Source organism: Hermetia illucens, chromosome 5 (genome assembly GCF_905115235.1).
Source record: "Hermetia illucens chromosome 5, iHerIll2.2.curated.20191125, whole genome shotgun sequence".
Lineage (NCBI taxonomy): Eukaryota > Metazoa > Arthropoda > Insecta > Diptera > Stratiomyidae > Hermetia > Hermetia illucens.
The window spans coordinates 60,161,587-60,182,281 of NC_051853.1; the positions used below are offsets into that span (position 1 = coordinate 60,161,587).

At 40.8% G+C, this 20,695-nt stretch overlaps 1 protein-coding gene across 6 annotated transcripts in view; it reads left to right on the forward strand.

Annotated features, from left to right (window-relative positions):
• LOC119657760 (protein scalloped) overlaps positions 1-20,695 on the forward strand; it is a 323,480-nt gene that overhangs the window by 239,163 nt on the left and 63,622 nt on the right. For all 6 annotated transcript variants that reach the window (XR_005250166.1, XM_038064824.1, XM_038064821.1 and 3 more), the window contains exons 2-3: positions 16,500-16,636; positions 16,734-16,872. Coding sequence is in view for 5 of the 6 variants with exons in the window: in XM_038064821.1 (XP_037920749.1) it covers positions 16,500-16,636; positions 16,734-16,872 (276 nt within the window). In the remaining variant the exon portion in view is untranslated. The remainder of the gene's footprint in view (positions 1-16,499; positions 16,637-16,733; positions 16,873-20,695) is intronic.

Sequence of the window (20,695 nt, forward strand, 5' to 3'; positions counted from 1 at the left end):
TCTATGATATTTATGAAATATATAAGGAAGCAAACACGAACTTGTAGCCACTTCGGTCATGCTGCTCCAAGGGCAGATGGATTGGCTCGACGAAACCGCAAGTCCTCTATTCTTTAGCGGCGTCATACAAAATTTCAGCGAAAAATCTACAGCTGCGTCGCTCTCTATGGTTCTGAGTGCTAAGTGACTCCTAAAAACAATGAACGGCGCCTCTAGTGATGCAGATGCGTAATTCGCTATCAGGATATCCGTGATCAATATAGATTTGTGTGGCTTTCATTGGTTAGAATAGTTTAATTATTTTCTAATAATGTTCCTGGTATGAAGAATCCTTCCCCTTTCACACTTTTTGCTTATATTATTTTATTTTATTATAGACTCAAAGGCTTCAGTCTTTTGTGTGAGATCCAAGTCCCGCAAAGGCGCACAGTCCTACAATATCAAAGTACAAGTTTTCCCTAATTCGTTGTGAATTATGCTTTTTGTAACCGCGGGTAGTTTTGGCGCTGATTGCAGAGAGGGAGAGTGAAGAGTTAAAAAGTAAACACTTAAAGTAAGGCAGGATTATTCTCAAATTCAACCGAAACCAACCGAAATTTATGATAATGCACGTGTAAGTTTAGGCAATTAAAATACATACTTCGATTTTTTCTCAAGTTTAGTTAATGATAATATAATATATTACTGTATTTTAAAGATTGATTAGAATACTCCCCTTAAGTTAATTCTAGCAGCAAATCTTGTGAAAATACGTCAAGTTTCGGGTCTTGAACATGCTAACCCGAGCCAGGCTTTCTCCCTCATAGTTATTTACTCACAATATTGGGTATATTCTAGTAAATATTTCCTATTTCTGTGCATAAGCGCCCCCAACCTCTATCCATCATAAGAATGAGGACAATATTCCAATGTAAGTTATCTACTAGCAAACTCACTACCAAAACCACATCACCTGAAACTCATAGTTGACTAAGCATTTTATGACACGATCATAAAATTGTTGAGTGAATGTTCGGCATGTTCCTTTTGATTTTCATCGTATCATTCTCGCCGAATAGACTTGCGGAGAATTTACCACCACCCACAGTTTTCTCGTTTCATCTTCAATAAAGGATGCTGCCACTACGAGCTGACACCGCCGAAAGAAGTTTTACCCTAGCCTTTAACCACCGTTAAATTTTCATTGGAGGAAAAGGATATAGTGGAGGAGTACGATTTGTCACGGAATGGTGTGTCACTTCCAGAACGACTAATTTCTAATCCTTTCTTAGCAAGTTTTGTCGATTTCCGGAGAATGGGTGATACCATAAGGATTGCGACTTAGCCAGCAAATTATTTTTTAAGATTGTTTACTTTAAGTTTGAAAGAAACTCAATCCTGTAGGGTTACAAATTATTGTTGACTATATCCTATTTCCAGAAAATCACCCATACCCACACTTCTAAAGGATTTAAATAAGCAAACAACCGAAATCGATCGAAAATTCATGATGAAGCTACGGATCTAGGATCCAATTTTGAGTAAACATCCTCCTTAACGGTAATTTTATGTCACAAACTGTAAAGACTGTGACAGCAGCATAAGGACAAAGTATTCCACGTGATTCTCCTTGCATGCTCGCGGCATCTTCCTATCACATCCTATGATGTATATCATATTATTCACCTGTCTACATCTGCGTATGCATGTCCCTCTGCGACGAGATGGAAAACTGCTCATGTACGAAGCATACACATCCTTTACGTAATCCTTGGAAAAAAGCGCTACGATAGCGAGGTTTAAGGTTGCCATATAGCTGCTTTATAACAAATATGTAGTCATACTCATATGTGCGGGAGGACATGTGAATTTTATGCATTTTGATAGTCTCCGTTTTCTTTTGCCTTTGGAGGTGAACAACGAAGCGCTGAATCATCTGGTGTAAAGTTGAGCGAAGGATAATATAATGAAGGCGACTGCGGGGATGCCGACTGCCAAAAGCAGTTCATGTTACCTCGAAATTGTTTCAAATATATTTTATGATAAATTTAAGTTGTCTCTGAAATGTTATGGTTTATTGAAAGGATGGGAAGTGGTGTTTCCTGGAGGTTGTTTTTATCATGTTTTCATAAATTTGCTGGAAGTATCTTTGGATCATTTACCGGCTGGGAGTATTGATTTGAATTAGAAAAACAACAACTTGCATTAGGGAAAATTAACATTTCCAGGAAAATTTAATTATCATAGATATTTCCGGGAGCATTTTCCTCCTAGGATGAAAGGAACTCGGCATCATAAGTTTCAAGATAAGTTCATTTGGCATCTAACAATTTCACTAGGACCTTCTTTCTAATACCACAAGTTCCTACAAAGAAAGAGCCCACCTTCACATACCCCATGCCTCCGTCAACAGTGGGGAAACTACCTAATAACAACCACATCCAAGCATTAAATGTTGATGATGGCGTCATTTCATTTTCATATTAATTTGCCAATTATACATGCTAACGACTTAGTGAAACGAAAAGAATACTGAAGAATGCTGGATGACATGGGGGCAAAGATGAGGAGAAGTAGGTGAGGGCATGTTCAGACTCGGAACCAAGACAGACGGGGCTCAAGTCAAACCACACCAGGAAACTTTTCTACCCGCTTTGTTCGTGGAGTACATCAATAAAATTCCTGTTTAACATTCCTAAGCGTTTCATTTATGTTTGCATTATTGTTTTTGCTTTCTAAAAAAATATTTCATTTTATTTGATGCGATTGTTCTTTTTCTTCTTGATGGCTAGAGTACACAAGTTCTTGGTGGCTCAAGTACGAGAGCTCTTGGCCAAAACGTTTGGTTGTTTGTTATGGTTGTTAAAGGATGCCGACCTTGGTTTTGATAAATTTGAACACTTTTTTGAGGAAATATTCATTATATTCACCCGGAATATCTGGGTGTATTTCTAAAACACCTAATTATCATGTTCATAAGGGGATCGGCAAATCGAATTAAGAATACTGTCTCTCCTTCTAGCAGATTTGATTGCCTTTTTTAAATGTTTAGAATTCTCTGAAACTCATCCTGAAATATGTTGAAGGAGAAAGGTCGAGTTTATTTCTTGCCTCGGTAAAACAACCAAGAAGCGGAGGCATCTTTCAAGGTCCCCATCCACTGCATGTCTACGTGGTGTCATCAGGGTATTCCGGCCTATGACAATATCAAATGAAAAATTTCGTGCGCATATGAATCTAACACCCGTAGAAATGTTGATCAGAAGACGGAAATTGCTGTAGACAGGTCATTCATTAAAAAGGAACGAAAACGAAATGAGTGTGGAAAACAGCATTCAAATTTTTTAAAATGAATACTGTATAAAAGATAGTCTTCTTTTTCTTTTTCTTCAGCCTTTGTCCCGTTCACAAGCGGGGTCGGCTCGTCGTGATCGGCTTCGCCATTTGGCTCTATCGAATGCCTGATCTGGGTGCAATCTCGAGGCTTTCAAATCCCCATCTAGCGTATCAAGCCACCGTTGTTTAGGTCTGCCTTTTGGTCGTTTACCATCGACTTCGATGTTCAGACCAATCTTGGCAAGTGAATTCTCAAATACCATCGAAGACGCCTCTCTCGCAACTTTTCCACGATCGATGCAACCCCATAACGATTGCGGATATCCTCATTTCGGATGCGATCTAAACGTGTGACGCCACTAGTTCAACGAACCATCTTCGTCTCCATTACCGCAAGACGCCGTTCATTGTCTTTTATGGTCGGTCAACACTCGCGACTGGGCGGACGACATTGCGGTAAATTTTAGATTTGAGACGTTCGTTGATATGTCGACTTCAAAGAACACCAGTTGTGGAACGCCACTTCATCCAGGTTGCGTTAACGCGTGAAGCAATTTCATAACGCAGTTCTCCATTGGCTGATAGCGTTGACCCGAGGTATTTAAATCGCTCAGTTTTGGGCAGATCACTGCCGCTGACAGGGGGATCGGTCGTCAAAAATTCAGTTTTGTTTAAATTCAATCTGAGACCGTGTTGCATGAGGCGATCATTCCATTTTTGAACAAGTTGCTCGAGATCATTTTTACTATCAGATGCTAGGAAAACATCATCTGCTTAAAGCAGTGTGAAGGGCGCTGGACGTTGGATATTCTATGTGACGATGTCCACAACAAGAACAAAGAGGAGTGGTGAGAGGGCGCTTCCTTGATAAACACCAACAGAGACACGAAGCGGTTTTGATACACCCGCCATACTTTGAACTTTACTTTTCGGATCATGGTAGAGCAATTGAACCCAGCGCACGAGTTCTTCTGGTACGAAGTGTTGTCGTAAAGCATACCAGATGGGTTCGTGTGGTACACGGCAATGTAAAGAGGGCGATGCTTCTCACGGTGTTTCTCCATGAGTAACCGCGCAGCGGGTATTGCGTCAGAAGTTCCGCAGTTCTTGACAAATCCGGCTTGATTCACGGTTATTTCAACGATTTCGCGAATACGGTTGTCAAGAATGCGTACAAAAATCTTCATGGTACGGGAAAGTAACCGGATTGGACGGTAATTTGAACATTCTGCTGGACTACCTTTTTTTTCCACATTGGAACAGTGGTAATTTCTTGCCAGTCAGATGGTGTTCTTCCTTCCTGAATAACCCGATTAAAGAATTCACTGAGCCACAGTGTTGGGTGTCAGCTCTTCGCTTTCCAGAGCTCAGATGCGATGTCGTCAGGTCTTGTTGCTTTCCCCGATTTCATTCGTTTTATTGCCTCCTCGACTTCAGTTGCGCTGACAAGTGGAACTGGTCCAAATGTCGGCAATGATTGTGGAAGTGGAGGATGAACAAATTCTTCAGTTGAAATCTGTTCGAAGTATTCTCGCCATCTCTTCGTTGCGGCTCGACGGTTGGCATTCTTATAAATTTGCCAATTGGAAAGCGTTTTATCGTCCAGAAATTTGTGGTAGAGGCGTTTCTTTTCAGGGACCTTCATAAAAACAAGTCGGAATACTGAAAGCGCTCGCTTCGGGTATAAAAGTTTTGTATTCATCATATGTGAGAAGCTTCTACGCAGATTTTTCCATCTGTATATGGCTACAAATCCAACATATTTTCCTGCATATTTTTCCAAACTACAAGATATATGGACGTACATATTACAGACATAGATATTATCCTCACCCTAAACAAACAAACTGCCTAGTACCGAATACTGTACATATACATCATCATCATCATCAACGGCGCAACAACCGGTATCCGGTCTAGGCCTGCCTTAATAAGGAACTCCAGACATCCCGGTTTTGGGCCGAGGTCCATCATTTCGATATCCCTAAAAGCTGTCTGGCGTCCTGGCCTACGCCATCCCTCCATCTTAGGCAGGGTCTGCCTCGTCTTCTTTTTCTACCATAGATATTGCCCTTATAGACTTTCCGGGTGGGATCATCTGCATCCATACGGATTAAATGACCCGCCCACCGTAACCTATTGAGCCGGATTTTATCCACAACCGGACGGTGGTGGTATCGCTCATAGATTTCGTCGTTATGTAGGCTACAGAATCGTCCATCCTCATGTAGGGGGCCAAAAATAGGACAAAACCATTGTCTACATTACCTGACGAGATCCGGTAGCTACTTTTTGCTCAAGGCTAATCAAGAGCAGAATGGTAAAAATATTAATCTTAGTTTCTGAAGCAAGAGTAGTAACCACGATGGCAAATAGCGCTCTCGAACAAAAACAAGATTCAAAACTTGAAATTTGGCGATTGAAGTTTAGAATTGTAATTAATCTACGGCGGACGACAAAATCTCCTTGATGAGAGGTAAAGGATAAGCCTTTTTCAAGCGCATCAAGGCAAAAGCACTTCACCAAGTCTCACCAGAATGGTGACCGGCGAAGGTCACGTGTTTTGCAATTCTGCAAAGTCATCGGGGCCAGTATCAGTGCTTTTTAAAATTTTGTTGTAAACAAAACCTTATTAAAATCGATCTGTTTGTCTGTCACACGCACTTTTCTCAGAAGCGGTTATAACTATTGATATGAAATTCTGTAGAGAGGGTAAAGTTCCCACGCATGTGGTGAGCTACATTGGTGCACGTTGAACTTACGGGAGGGTGCAACATTTTTTCCATCGAATATAGCCATGTGGGTATCAAATGAAATGTCACGAGGGGTACTTTTGACATTTTTTGGAAAGCAGAGGAGTGTGCTATTTCAAGGACCCATTTTCAGAAACTTTAAAATCGAAAAATTTGAAAAAAAAAAAAATAATGTTAATAATAGTGTATAATTATATTTTCAAAGTGTTCTGCGATACCCCCCGCCAATTCTTGCCAGGTCAGTGAAATAATCCAGGTTTGAATATGAACCAGAATTCTGGAAAGTTTCTTTGCATAATCTCCTTATTATTAACAAAGTTAAATTAGTTACGAGCTTCCGCTTTCCGACTTGGTTGGGTTATTTCCACCGACGTTCATTACAACTTGAAAGTGGTCGTAAGTCTTTCAATGGTTCTTTGAGGGGGTGTTAACGGTAGGTTTCTCATTAAGGATGATGAACAATTGAAGAGGTGGAAGGAACGCTTCACCACGAAGCTGCTACTTTTACTTATTCCCAGTGTATGTTTGTTGATCATTACGCTCATATTGAATGGTTTTCAATGCGATTTCTAGCGTTTGAGGCTCATAATTGGAAAGGATTCTGAGTTCCACTTCCTGGACATGAAAGAACGCCTTTTGTGCTACATAGATAGATTCGTATTTACTTCCGGGAGATTTGACAGAGAAAGAGGCCACTTATCTCAGTCCCAACGTCTAGCATAGTTAGAATGTATGACAACTATGATTGCGAACCTCGTTCCAGCTAATTTGCCGAGGCTTTTGATGTCTTCCCCAAAATGTAAGATCTTTGTCCTTATTCGATTGCCAGGACATTCGACTTGAAAAAATTGCTGAAAGACAACCTCGAAGAGTTTTTGCCACACTTTGATGAATTTTTAGTTGGCTGGAATATAAATTAATCAAAGAGACGAAGGAACGAAGCACCTGAAGCTATAGTGTTCACCTTGGCGCTGGGCCTTATTCGGACCCTGGGTTTTATGGTCGACTAGCGGAGACTTCTATCATTTATTCAATTCGAGGTTACTACGGCTCAAAGTAGATAATTTCCCTTGGAAACCATATGTATATTCGTCACTTAAACACAAAATTATACTTCCTGCTCCAGAAAATCAACCTCCAATTGCTTCCAACCAATTCAGCCTCTGCGAAAACATAGTGAGTCCTGCATGAAAACCAAACAATCGGGAGAAATTACTCCTAAACTGAAATTTATGAACTGAAACTTCTTGTCGACAATATGCAGACCGCTTCCTACACACGCCATTGTATTCGGTAGATCTTAGTGGAGTCAATTGGATTTCCAGATAAATTCATAGACCAGATCGCGAAGGATGGAATCGTACGAAGACTGTCTACCAGCGTTCCCCGGTGCAGTTTGCAAATGCAAATGATGTCAGTGCAGATTGTCTATTTGAGTGCAACAAATGAACAAAATTGAAAGCTATACAGCGCGCGAATTGAGTGTAGGTACCATTGTGCATTTGAAGTTCTTATTTTCCTATTGCAATGCCGAGTTAATGGTCTTTGGGCTGGTTCTATGCCGCACTGAGAGCACGTAACCATCCGCGCCCACGTGGTATTTATTCATACATAAATTCATGACTTTGAGCGCAGAATGTGATATTGCCGGGTTAATGCTGAAGATGTTTTATGGGAGTGAATAACATCTTCGCCCAAAATTGGAAAATGTTGCGTCCGGGAACATTCACTTCCAGCGCAAGGAGTTGGTCGACTGTTTAAGAAAATACGCGTTGTAGTGATTTGATGGATGGACCAGCGTTTAGAGAGTGATAAATATCCTGCATTTTCGATCAATAAAGCGTCCAGACTGCTTCCTTCAAAATCGCGGTTCTGCTTATCTTTCACTTTTTCCGCCTGGTCACTGCTGTTAATATCCTGACGAAAAAGCTCACTCACTTGGTTCAACTCCGTTTTAGCAATTCACGATGTGACTTTGAATGTGTCACGACAAATGATTTTCCTTTTTCTCTGTTGTTTGGAAATCAACCTGACTCCAGACTATATTTCTCGCCGGCACATAAAAACAACAACCACTGACGAAAGTAGAACAATAACAAACCATATTTCCCAACAAATGGCATCCTGGCAAAAAGGACTTAGGAAAGTGCACATACGACTTTACCTCCATGAATGAATGCATGCATCGAGGTACGGGCGATAGATACATTTTCAGGACTCTCCACCACAGAAGCGAGTTCCGCATTCTAAAGTTTTGCAAACGGGCGGAGGCAAAAAAATACGGAAGAGGAGCACTCTAAGCGCATTTATATGGAGGGACGTATGAATAAATTTGGTGTAAGGTCTCTAAAGTGAATTCCCAAAGTGTTAGTTGCATTTAAGGGCGAAAAAGCAAAAACCACGCAAATGAAACATAAGATTACTGGGCGGTTTTTCTGCAGAGGTGGACTTTTGAAGGAACTGGATATTTGATGAAATTCGGTTAATGTTGGGGTAAGTTGTTAACGCATAGGCTGAAGTACTGTTCTGCCTTTTCTTTCCATTTGGAACAGTGAAGTTTTCCAGTTACAAGGAGGACGAAATGCTATCCTTTTTGACTGGGGAAACATTAGGATTGAGGTCGCATGGGAAATATACCCATATATATATTTAGTATTCCAAATGAACGGATTCGCCGAACGATTCGAGAACTAGACAATCTAAATAGTGGGGTACATTTTCGTAAGGTAAAGATTCCTGTTGTTTACCCCATCAGTAGTAAACATATCGCGGTCAAAAATGGTTGGTCGGTAGTTAGAAACCTATAGCGAAAGTGTGAATTTTGAGGTCAAAAGCAACAAAATACTTGAATGAATACTGAAAGGATTTGAGCTCAAACACTGTGTTTGGTGACTGGAAGCCTTCGCCGGGAAACATGCAAGGTTCAAAGAGCAACATTACTTTATATTTCGAGCAGAGACCAATAAGATTTTAATGATGATGTTTGCGTATATGATCAATATATTAAATATAGATATACCGTGTTGATATTGTGCTCTTTGTGCTACCATTCATCGTTCAATCTGCATCAAAATCAGTTCTAAAGGATGCAGGTAGTATCATTTTCGAGTAGTTAGTTCGCAGTGTTGTACTGTTGAGGGAATAGTGAGTATATGTACTAAGTAAATTATTATTATCGTCACGGATATCCACCGTCACTCTTTTCTTCAAGCCAAACATACCATTTCCCTTAGTTTCGCTTTGTAGTTAGTTGCACCCATTGAACTGAACAATGCGGGTTGTAACGAACCAGGCCATCGCTTCTAAGAAAACTGCGGTAAGCCGCTAGACTAGAAAAAAGAAGACAATTTTCTTTTCTCACAATAACAAGCTACAGCCCACTCTGACAGCACTGCATAATCTCAACAGTCTAGGTCATCGTTAATCCCCAATCAGATAAAAAGTTGGGCCCGTGTGACGCTGAAAATGTCGCTTGTGCTCAACATCTAGAAGCTAGCTTATATTAACACCCAGTTGTAGTCAACTTCCAAGAATACACCAGTTGAAATGATTGGATGGTTCTTCTTTTCGTTAGTATTTTATTTTAATACGAACATCCCTTCTTCAACACTATATGTCATATGTTTACAAAGCGGAAGAAGGGAACAAGTGCTTCTCGCAATACTGGGATATGCTAGTTAAAATAAAATACTAGCAAAAGAAACGTCAATCAATTTTTTCGTTCTTTTTTGAAAACTTGGGTGTAGAGGAGGAGTAAGGAGAAGAGGAAGTAAATGGCTTCCCAAGTGGTCCGGTTGTCACCAAGTGGGTGCGGACTCAGGACTCCCAGCATCCTCAACAAATAATTTAATCGTTAAAATACCGCAAGATCACACTTAGCAAGAACGCATTGACCACCATAAGGATTATTAAGGAAGTTTGTCAACCTTCTGTTACCTAACTGAAGCACATATTCAACAACATACAACGACTTGAAACCTTTTCCTCGCCTTTGTCAAATCAATTTCTTCACTATAAACCGCAAAAAAAACAAGGAAAAATATAAGAAATTTTTTTCGATTTTTTGGTATAATCTGCTACATATGTTAGTCAACCCTTTTGTCTTCGCACAAGCTGAAAACTCAGTCAATTGGCCAGACGATCCTCGAACTCTTAGTTTCCAAGCAACTCCCTCACCTAACTCCAACCTCCAATGCTCGTTTCATTCTCTCATGCAGCAGGAGTAAATAAAATATATTAATGGAGGCACACATTTGAATATAGACTATTCATAGGTTTTCCAAAGCAATTCCTTCAATTTATCTTTCGTAAGGATTTTCATCATCATCTGCGGCGCAACAACCGATGCCTAGTCTCCGTCTGCCTTAGTAAGAAAGTCCAGGCATCCCGGTTTTGCACCGATGTCCACAAATTTGATATCCGTAAGAGAAGTCTGGCATCCTGGCTTACGCTCCATTTGAGGCAGGGTCTGTTTTTCTACAATAGAGATTGCTCTTATAGAATTTCCGGGTTGATTTTTGACCCTAGAGAAATTAGATTATCAACGATCTCAAAGTTGTAATCTCGTATCTTTATTGTTCTCATTTGATCAGTGCCATTTGATGCTGTTACTTCTTTGTTCTTTGGTGTTGACGTTGCCACCATGTACTTCGTCTTGCCTACATTAATGTGCAGTCCAAGATCTTACCCCGCCTGCTCGATCTGAATGAAGGTACTGTACATCTCGGGCTTTTCTTCCCATAATGTCAATATCGTCAGAATAGGCCGTATCCTAGTTGGGTGGACTGAAAGAGGATGGTGTCCTTCGTATTAACATCAGCATTACGGATCGCTCTTTCCACGGCCAGGATAAAGAGGATGCATTATAGGGTATCCCCTTGTCTTAAATCGTTGTTGATGTTGGATAGTCTCAAGAGTGATCCTGTTGCTTTTATCTGGCCTCGCACATTTGTCAGGGTGCCGAATTCTCTCTTTTTATACCTACTATCTATCATAGGCGACCTTGAAGTCAATGAAAAGGTGGTGCGAATGATGGCCATATTTCAACAGTTTTTCCATCGCTTGCCGCAGAAAGAAAATCTGATGTGTCTTTGATCATCATCATTAACGGCGCAACAATCGGTGTTCGATCTAAGCCTGCCTTAATAAGGAACTCCAGACATTCCGGTTTTGCGCCGAGGTCCACCAATTCGATATCACTTACGCCATCGTTTCGTCTCACGCAGGTTCTGCTTCATCTTCTTTTTCTATCATAAGTATTACCCTTATAAACTTTTTGGACTGGATCATCCGCATCCATACCGATTAATTGATCCGCTCACCGCAACTTATTGAGCCAGGTTTTATCCACAACCTGACGGTCATGATATCGTAGATTTCGTCGTTATGTAGCCATCCTTATATAGGACGACCCTAGATAGGAGAAATTTTCACCGGGTCGGAAATCACAACCGATAACAGCGATGACGATGAAATCCGCGCACGTTTGTTGTCAGCCAACAAAAACTGTTTCGCTCGAAACGTCTCACCATAAGGTCAAAGCTCTTACTGTACAAGACAATGAACTTGCTAGTCCTTATGCATTCCTCGGAGATCTGGGTTCTTAGGAAAAAAAAACTGCGAATGCTTGGCGGCGTTCGAGAGAATAATCCTAAGAAGAATTTCTGGCCCCCCTCCATGAGGATGGACGATTCCGTAGCCTACATAGCGACGAAACCTAAGAGCGATACCACGACCGTTTGCTCGTGGATAAAATACGGCTGAACAGATTGCGGTGGGCGGGTCACTTAATCCATATGGATGGGGATGATCCAGCCCGGAAAGTCTATATGGACAACATCTATGGTAGAAAAAGAAGACGAGGCAGACCCTACTGAGATGGAGCGATGGCGTAGGTCAGGACGCTAGATACCTTTTAGGGATATCGAATGGATGGACCTTGGCGCAAAACCGGGATGCCTGGAGTTCCTTATTAAGGCAGGCCTAGACCGGATACTGGTTGCTGCGCTGTTGACGATAAAGTTTGACCAGTGCGATTTGATGTTGTTGGTTGGTTGGTTTTTGGTGCTGACGTTTATATATATTTTATCTTGCCTTCATTGATATGGGACGGTAATGTTTTGAGCGTATCGGGCTATCAGACCTAACAAAATAGCGGCATATAACTTATAGATGGTACTCCGCAACGTGATACCTCTGTAATTGCTGGGCTGCGGGATATCTCTCTTTTTATGTATTGGACAGATAATGCCTCGTTGCTAGTCGTCAAGCATTAATTTGTTGTCCTGCACCGCATCAGTTGATAAACCGCCTGATGTAGTTTGTCCCCTCCATATTTAACAAATTCAGCTGTAATTCCATCGGCCCCTGGTGACTTATAGTTTTTACGCCGGCGAATTGTACGGACTGTTCCTTCCATGTTTGTTGGTGGCAATATTTGTCCGTCGTCTTCATTTGACGGGACCACCAACTCGCCGATATTTTGATTGTTGAGCAACCAATTCATCAAAGTACTCAACCCATCTCTCCAATATATCCATACGGTCGGAAATTAGATTCGCCTCTTTGTCTCGGCAAGATGAGCGTTGAGTTGAGGAGGTCCAGGCCAGGAATGATTTCTGAAAATCTGAGGATAAAATTTACCATTACATCACTTGAATCTGTTCTTACAGTCAACTAACGTTAAGGGCATTAAATGGAAAGGTGCGTAGTAGGGAACTACCATCATGCTATTTAAACTCATTTTACTGACTGGAATGTTCCTGGTGTGGGCATCAAGGCGTTAATATTGCAGAGGCCGACAGATTAGCTCGCCAAAAGTGGTTTTTTTACAGTAGTGGAACCAAAGACAACTTTTGGTCATCTACTGTCAAAAGTGTTCTTCAAGGTAAGATCACAGGAATTCAAGAAGTCGAGTGTTGTGATTCGGATTTCGGTCGGCATGAGAAGGAGCCTAAGGCCACTGGGAGCAGCATCCCTTATGTATCTTAAGAAAGGAAATATAGGACCACTAGTAGTGGGTGGCTTGGCTAACTACAGGCAAAATGAGATAGATGAAGAGAAATGCCGTGCGTATCATATGTAATTGGGCGGGTTCTTCAGACTTAATACGAACATACTTCAGAGTGGCCCCTTCAACAAAGAATCTGTATACTCTCTGCCTTTGGGAGATATCCCTAGATTTGCAACAACTTGCGGCCGACATACGAAGCAAATTGTCTGAAAAATATCCTAAGATCCTACAATTCGCAACAATTATTTAAATCCACTGAACAATTTTTCTATTTTGAGCCGAAACTAGCTTTTTTGCGGTGCAAGGCTATTGTAACATTCATATCAACTTCCTATTATCTCCTGTTTCTTAAGTTTAACTAGGAAAATGGACACTTTCTATAATTTGCCTGTCCATGAGCGTCATTTTATTTATAGAATCATGGTAAGATAGAGCCGAAATTCTTATTGCGCTGAATCGGGTGCGGCTTATTTCTGAATTGTCGACATTAGGGATTTGGCGAGGACTCTTTTATATTATGCAAAAAGATGCTAAAATGAATCAATAATTCTGTGGAATAGGAAAAAGAAAAGTATGATAAAACTTACAATTATTTATTCCTTGTCCTTTTTGCTTTTCCTAATACATTTCGAGCATCTTTCAGTAAGTTTATTTGACTTTTCATTATAAAGAAACTTCACTCTGTCCGATATAAGCTGAAATCTCGTCCTTCGGTCGATCATTGCTCGGAAATTTTTTTCCCCGCAGTTACTTTTCACTGTGGACTATATGGAAATTGTTGCAGTATTCCTAACATGTGCCATATGTGTAGGTGCGTTATCGTGGAAAAGCAGCACACCTTTCGTTAACTTTTTCCGCTTTTTCTCTTTTACAATTTCTTTTGATTTTCCGAGTAGCTCAGGGTAGTATCCCGAAGCTAGGGAAACATCTCTTTCTTTGTAATCGATCTATATGATTCCGTGTGAATTCTCAAAAACAACTTCTTTGGGGGTGGTATGCCCTTTTTGTGTCATTGCATGGGGTTATGGTATTTAGACTCGTGTTTATAATGATAATCCCAAGTTTCATCTCTGTTAATAGATGATATCTCTTCCAAAATGGTTTCAGGAATTTATCCTTGCTCTGTTATCTATATGCTTGCAGTTTGCCACCGGATTTGGAACCAATTGATACTCTCAATGCGGGCCTTGATTAATGCAGGTACAAAAGGCTTCAATTGAAATGTTTGCGATTTGTCGGCTGATGGGTCAGTGTCGGAGGTTTCTTGTCTAGCAGACATCGTTTGCTGATAAATGTGTTTTAGTCTGTTCTTCTTTACGGTTCCAAAGCATAGGCTTTCGCCTCAGTAAGGAGATGTACCACAGGCGCCAAATGCTAGTACAGTGACGATGAGCTTTATGAAGTGCATGCGCCTTTCGAACCATCTGAGAAGCAACGGAAATGGTGATAGCAGAAGTTGTTCCGATCGTTCTTCATGCTGCTGAGCGGAGGTGTATATACCTTAAAAAGGTGAGGAAGATAAGAAAGTCGTAGATGGTAGATGGACCGCGTTCTCATCAAAGACTTGCGGCCGTGATTCAATCAAAAGCACGGTAGGCGTCTTATAATAATAATAATCGTTGGCACAACAATCCATATTGGATCAGGGCCTTGAAGTGTGTTAGAGCACTTCATTCAAGACCGTAACGGAACACTACAGTACACTGTAGGAGGCAATGTGGTCAGCATAACGCTCGCCCGAGATTATTACCCTGATTTGACTCAGGTACTCATTCACAGCTGAGTCGACTGGTATCCGACGTCAAATCACGATACAAATCCCACTGCCGCCAGCGAGATTTGAACCGCGACCTTCCGTACGACAGCCTTGTGCTCTAACCACTCAGCTATCCGGACATCCGGTAGGCGTCTTATGTGCGCATAATCACGAAATCACTGTTGTCGGGCTGCTTTTACTGCAAGGATGTGGTGGATGATTCCTGCCTCACCTTGTTCTTCTGCAGAAGGTGAGAGCGTCATCGTCATTGTCTATTGGCAGAAGGATACCAGGTGTCTCCGAACACCAGAATTGAGGCCATGCTGCAGAGGACACGAAGACACGTGGAGCATAGTGCTACTTTACACTGAAGTCATTCTTAAGGTGAAAAAGAGGATGGATAGAAGAGACGGGAGAGGAGCTGTAGCTCTCTCTACCACTGGATGTGTGCTCCTACGCTGAAAAGGACTGACCTGAGATAATGTGTCAAACGATTCCGGATTAGTGCCCTACATGCTACAGGAGGTGTTTAAGCCGTAAATTTATTCAATGGTTGGGAGTTTCATGTTAAAACAGGATAAGGCAGAGGCAACTCTTTAGACATTGATTCACCTTTCCTGTGTGACTACAGACGGTATTTGCTCCGATTATATTGATTCATTAACACAACTTGGATTTTGACTTTAGCTTGTCTAAACCTAGACTAATATTTTATTTGAGGACTAAATTGGTCCTGAATTCTCATTCATTTGTGGTAGATTGCAGTAATTTTGAGGAACAGTTGACTCTCACATTTCAGGAAGCAAGCATCCATTTTTTGAAATTCTGAAATAGTTCATGACTTCGTTTCAAGGCAGAGGCTACTCTTCAGATGCTGTTTTACCTCTGCCTTGCGGAGCAGCGTGAGCAAAAGCTGCGTTGATGATGATGAGCACGTTGCAAAAATTGAAACAATTATTGTTGACCTGTAATGTTGAAATTCCCTGTGTGCCTTAGAAGTCCTGTTAAAATCGCAATACTACTAACCCTGTTTCTGCGACTTATCACAGAACATAAGGTATCATAACTTAGTGTCTGGTGCTAATACTCACTTTCCTCTTTGACACCACCTTTCAGTTTCACACATTAATTGTAAAGCTAATGAACGTCAAGCAGAATCTCATAATCTCTCTCTCATTGATTACGGATAAATTAAAATTTATTTTTTGTTTAAATTCCCAATGGGTAGGGAAAATTAGTCTTATTAACTGATGATAAATATCTACAGTATACTAAGCCGTTTAAATTTAATTCAGGATTTTCATCTTCATTAAATAAATACGATTTTAAAACTCTTCCCCTTCGATTCGAAATTCAACAGGATAATTTTTCTCTGCTCGGCGCATGGTTTTTCCCTCGTTATTCCTGTTGCCAACTTCATAATATGATGAAAAATGAGCCCGCTCTACTGCATGGAAGATTTATTGCAGGAAAATGCACGGTTCGTCTTCTTTTTAATATTGTACGATATTTCGAAGGATTCGAGGCATTTTCTTCTATTTTTTATTATTCACTTCATACTCTGTGGAAATTTCTGTCCAATTTCCATGACTGCATATATTTTCTCTTCATATGTATATTCGATAAAATTTTCTAATATTCTGATATTATTTCAATTTTACAGACGGTGTAGTTGGAACCGGCACCATAACCTCACCGTGGACATCAGTAAGTGCCGGTCCATCGGGTCCGTTGGGGCCGGCAGACACCAACGGTACCATGACAGATAGCAAAAATTTGGATGTGGGGGACATGAGCGATGTAAGTCTTTTTTTTTCACAATATTGGAACCAAGAAAATAAAAATAAGAACAAGACCAACTTCGAAGTTAAACGCTTTTTTTTAAATTCATCCCCAGGACGACAAGGATCTCTCGTCGGCAGACGCGGAAGGAGTATGGAGCCCCGATATTGAACAGAGCTTTCAAGAAGCATTAGCCATATATCCGCCATGTGGAAGGCGAAAAATTATATTATCAGATGAAGGAAAAATGTATGGTGAGTGGAGAAAGTTTGATTCAGATTATTTTTTATTTGAAAAAATACAAGCGAATATATCCAAGGGAAGCATGTTATTATTAAACAATATGAATTTCTGAGTAGCTGTATTCCTGTGAAAATCCCATCCTCATAATATTTTGTATGTGATATATCTTTAAAGTTATACAATTTCCACCAAGTCAAATCCTTGGAACAAGTTTCCAACTGATGAGATATTTAAAAGGACTACCAACTTTGACATGAATATTTCTTAGAAGGAATCCAGTTACCATCATCTTCCACGTTTTTTATGAACATTTTGGGCGAGGGACAAACTTGCATTTTCTTTGTAATTATGCGTATCGTAATTTTGGCTTCCATGTTTTTGAAATTGGGCCAAAATTGCTATTATCAGAATGAGTTTATTGAGATATTGAAAAAAAGGAATCGATATTATTCTTGAGGAAATTTTGATTCAATAAATTTCAATTATTCGTAATTCATTAAAATTTGATTGAAAGAAAGTGTGTTACTTTGTTTCTAAAGACCCAAGCTAAACATTTTTCAACAAGCTCGAATCCAAGGTTCCAATTGTACTTCGACGCCATAGCAATTTCTTTTGAATTATAGAAATCGAAATTAGAGACGGATTATTACCTCTTGGGAAAGGTACAACATCAAATGATTCGATAATACGCATAAATCAATCTATTAAGTAAGAAAATTCAAGGTTCACTTTCCGACACACAATCTGATAGAAAATATTCCATATTTCCATTTTGCCCTTGGTGTGGTATAGCGTGTCAACCACATCTACTCGTCATCGTTCGCGGTTCTCCGAAATGCGCTTCAGCTCCCCCAGGACTTCCCGAGATACCCATACTCCTCCTCTACTGTCCTGCGCCAAGTGTTCTTAAAGCGACTCACTCGTCGGCCATCTTGGGAGAGTGGGCTCGCCTGCATGACATAGCTGGCAACGGAATTGTCATTCCCCCTTAATATGTAATCTATCCACTGCCACTTTCGGCTTCCGATCATAACGCGTAGAAGAGGCAAACCTGTGTGTCCATGTGTTTCTGTTGAGGAAATCGGAGACTTAAACTTTCGACGTGAACCTGTTATATGCCAATGAAAGTCCTAGAGTCCGTTTCTGCATAGTTAAGGACCTATGTGATGGTGGCACCACAACGGTCAAATTAACTATAAAAAATCAACAGGCAGATAAGGAGATTCGTTAGTGCTCAGCTTATTTTCCTTATGAAAAGGGCGAATTTTACTAGAGCTATCCAATATGACAAGAGTAAAAGAATAGCGGGAATAGCTGGACGCGATGCTAACGTCCACCACATCTGTTGGAGGAGTTCTAACATCTACAGGAGAGGTTTGAGACAATTAGAATATATGGTAAGAATCGAACTGCAGATCCTCAGCTTCTTCAATGTGGTCGGACGAGAGGAAAGAGAAAGTTTTGAACAATATCACGCTCTCAGATGACAGACGCATTAATTTTGAAATGGGCATGGATTCACCTCAAAGAGCTTCATCTCGGAATCCGCTGAAAACAGATTGGGCAACAAACAAAGTAGAACTGAGCGCCCTAGTTACGATCCCTGGAAGGCGCATCAAATCCATTCCTGGAGTTGACTCAGATACTTACAACTAGTATGAGAGAAGTTTTCGATGAGATCTGCCCACTCAATCCGCCAAAGAAAGGTAAAATACTTCTCAGTACTCTTCAACCGAGCTCTTCAGTCTGATTCAGTTCTTGGACGGAATCGATACAAAGAGGCTCAGAAGGCTGTAAAGAAGAGCATAAGGTTGGCTAAACGATTATCATGAAGACGTTTTTGTGAAAAGACTAATTCGCTTGAGGTAACCTCAATGTTGAAGTGTGTGGGTGTGTTCATTCATATATGCCAATTGCCTGGTGAGATGGGAAGGCGATATTTATTACGAAACCAGGGAACCCAATCCACACGGACTCAAAAAAAGGATGGAAAGACTGGTAGATCGGTTTATAAAGGATACATATATTCTTATGCGTCCACTTCACTGTAGGCAAGATACCTATCAGAAATTTACGGAGACGGTATTCCATGGAAAGACGAAATCCGGAAAGGAAAGGTAGGCGTACTTTCAGTTATGCCTATTCGCAGCGATTAATGATGCGACAAGACAGTATGGAATCGATTTAGATTCTTCACATGTTGAAGTGGAGGAAATTGGGATGGAAGCCTATTGAACCTGAATGTCTTATGGACTGTTTACAGGGAGGGTACCCCAGTAACAAACTCACGGTGAACGCTACGAAGACTGGACCAGTTATGTTCACTAAGAACGCTAGCTGGGGCGGCCACACTCTATCCACCTCATCAGGGGTGTAGATCCAACTGGTACAAATAATCATTTTGGAGTACATATCGACTCTAAGCTAACGTGAAAGTATTATTATATTCAGGAACAATATCAGAAAACCTTCGATAAGTAAGATCTGGGGACTTTCACCACAAGGGATTTATTGTATGTACACATCCGCAATATTGGTATATGCATGCCTCGTCTGAATTTTATTAGCATCAGGAAGCTCTTGTCGATCCTTTCAAAATTTGTTTGCTTATGAATTACTAGAGCAATGAGTACTCTGCCAACTGCGACATTCGAAACTATCTTAAATCTTCCCTTAATTCAGTTGAAAGTGAAGTGGGAAGCAGCTAACGATGCATATAGACTCGATACTATTGACACCATGCATCCATCTGGGAATCTCTTAGCAGGAGTGAACCCTAGGTGGCTCTGGTGCTCACTGATGATCTTGTTTCTTCATTTTTCCATGAGAAGGCATACTATGTCGCCAAAGGAGAAGAATGGTCGACAAATGTCTACGATTTGTTTGGAATTACCGACTTAATAATCTTCATCTACGTGTCAGTCATCGAAGATGAATCGGGCTAAGGGTTGCCTTGGAAGACTGAATTATGGAACTGGCTCGACCTATTGGAAAAATAACCATTACATTACCTGTGGAAATACTATATATGCCACTTTATTCGAAGCAAAGGAATGTTTACGATAAAAATGGAGAGGTCATACCTCTCGAATCTGTAAGGCATCCCCTAGTCTTAGGTCGTTGTTTGATTTTTTCTGGCCGTGCACATTGATCAGGGTCAACCTTATCAGTTTCATTAGTCGGGATACCGAATCTTTCCATTTGCGCGTGCTCGCATTCTTTGAGATTGCTGCATTGCCCGGTAAGCAACATTCGTCCATTCCGTTGCTAGTTTAACATATTACATCAGCAACATGTCGTTTCGACTTGTTTTGCGACTGGGGGCAAATATGTTTGTGACCATACCAATGCTAACGTTGTTTAGGTAACTGTGAAGATTATTTATCTACGTTTCATGAGCGCTTCTGTTAGCTGCCTCTATTATTGCGGCATCCATTTCCCCTTTATATTTGTTACAGAGGAATTTGTTGTGTTTGTTTGTTGTGCTGTTAACTCTCACCTAATTGTCAGAGGAGATTCGAGATGGAGCCGGGAGCACGATGATAGTGATATAGTGATCCAAGTCTAGATTGACGCCCCTATATGTTCTGACATTCATCTCGGCTGACAAGTGGTAGCGTTCGATTAACAGGGGTGGGGAGGCAGCTAAATTGAAAGTGGGCCCGTCTGGAGACTCCCATGTTTATTTGTTGACCTCCTTCCGCGCAAAGCAAGTACTTCCTACAAGTCTCTTCTATAGGGGCGTTTATTTCGAAATTTGTAACACAAGCGCAGAGTGCATAGTCGTTTGGTTATATCTTCAAAGTCAATAACAGCAGAGTTTCATTTTTTGGC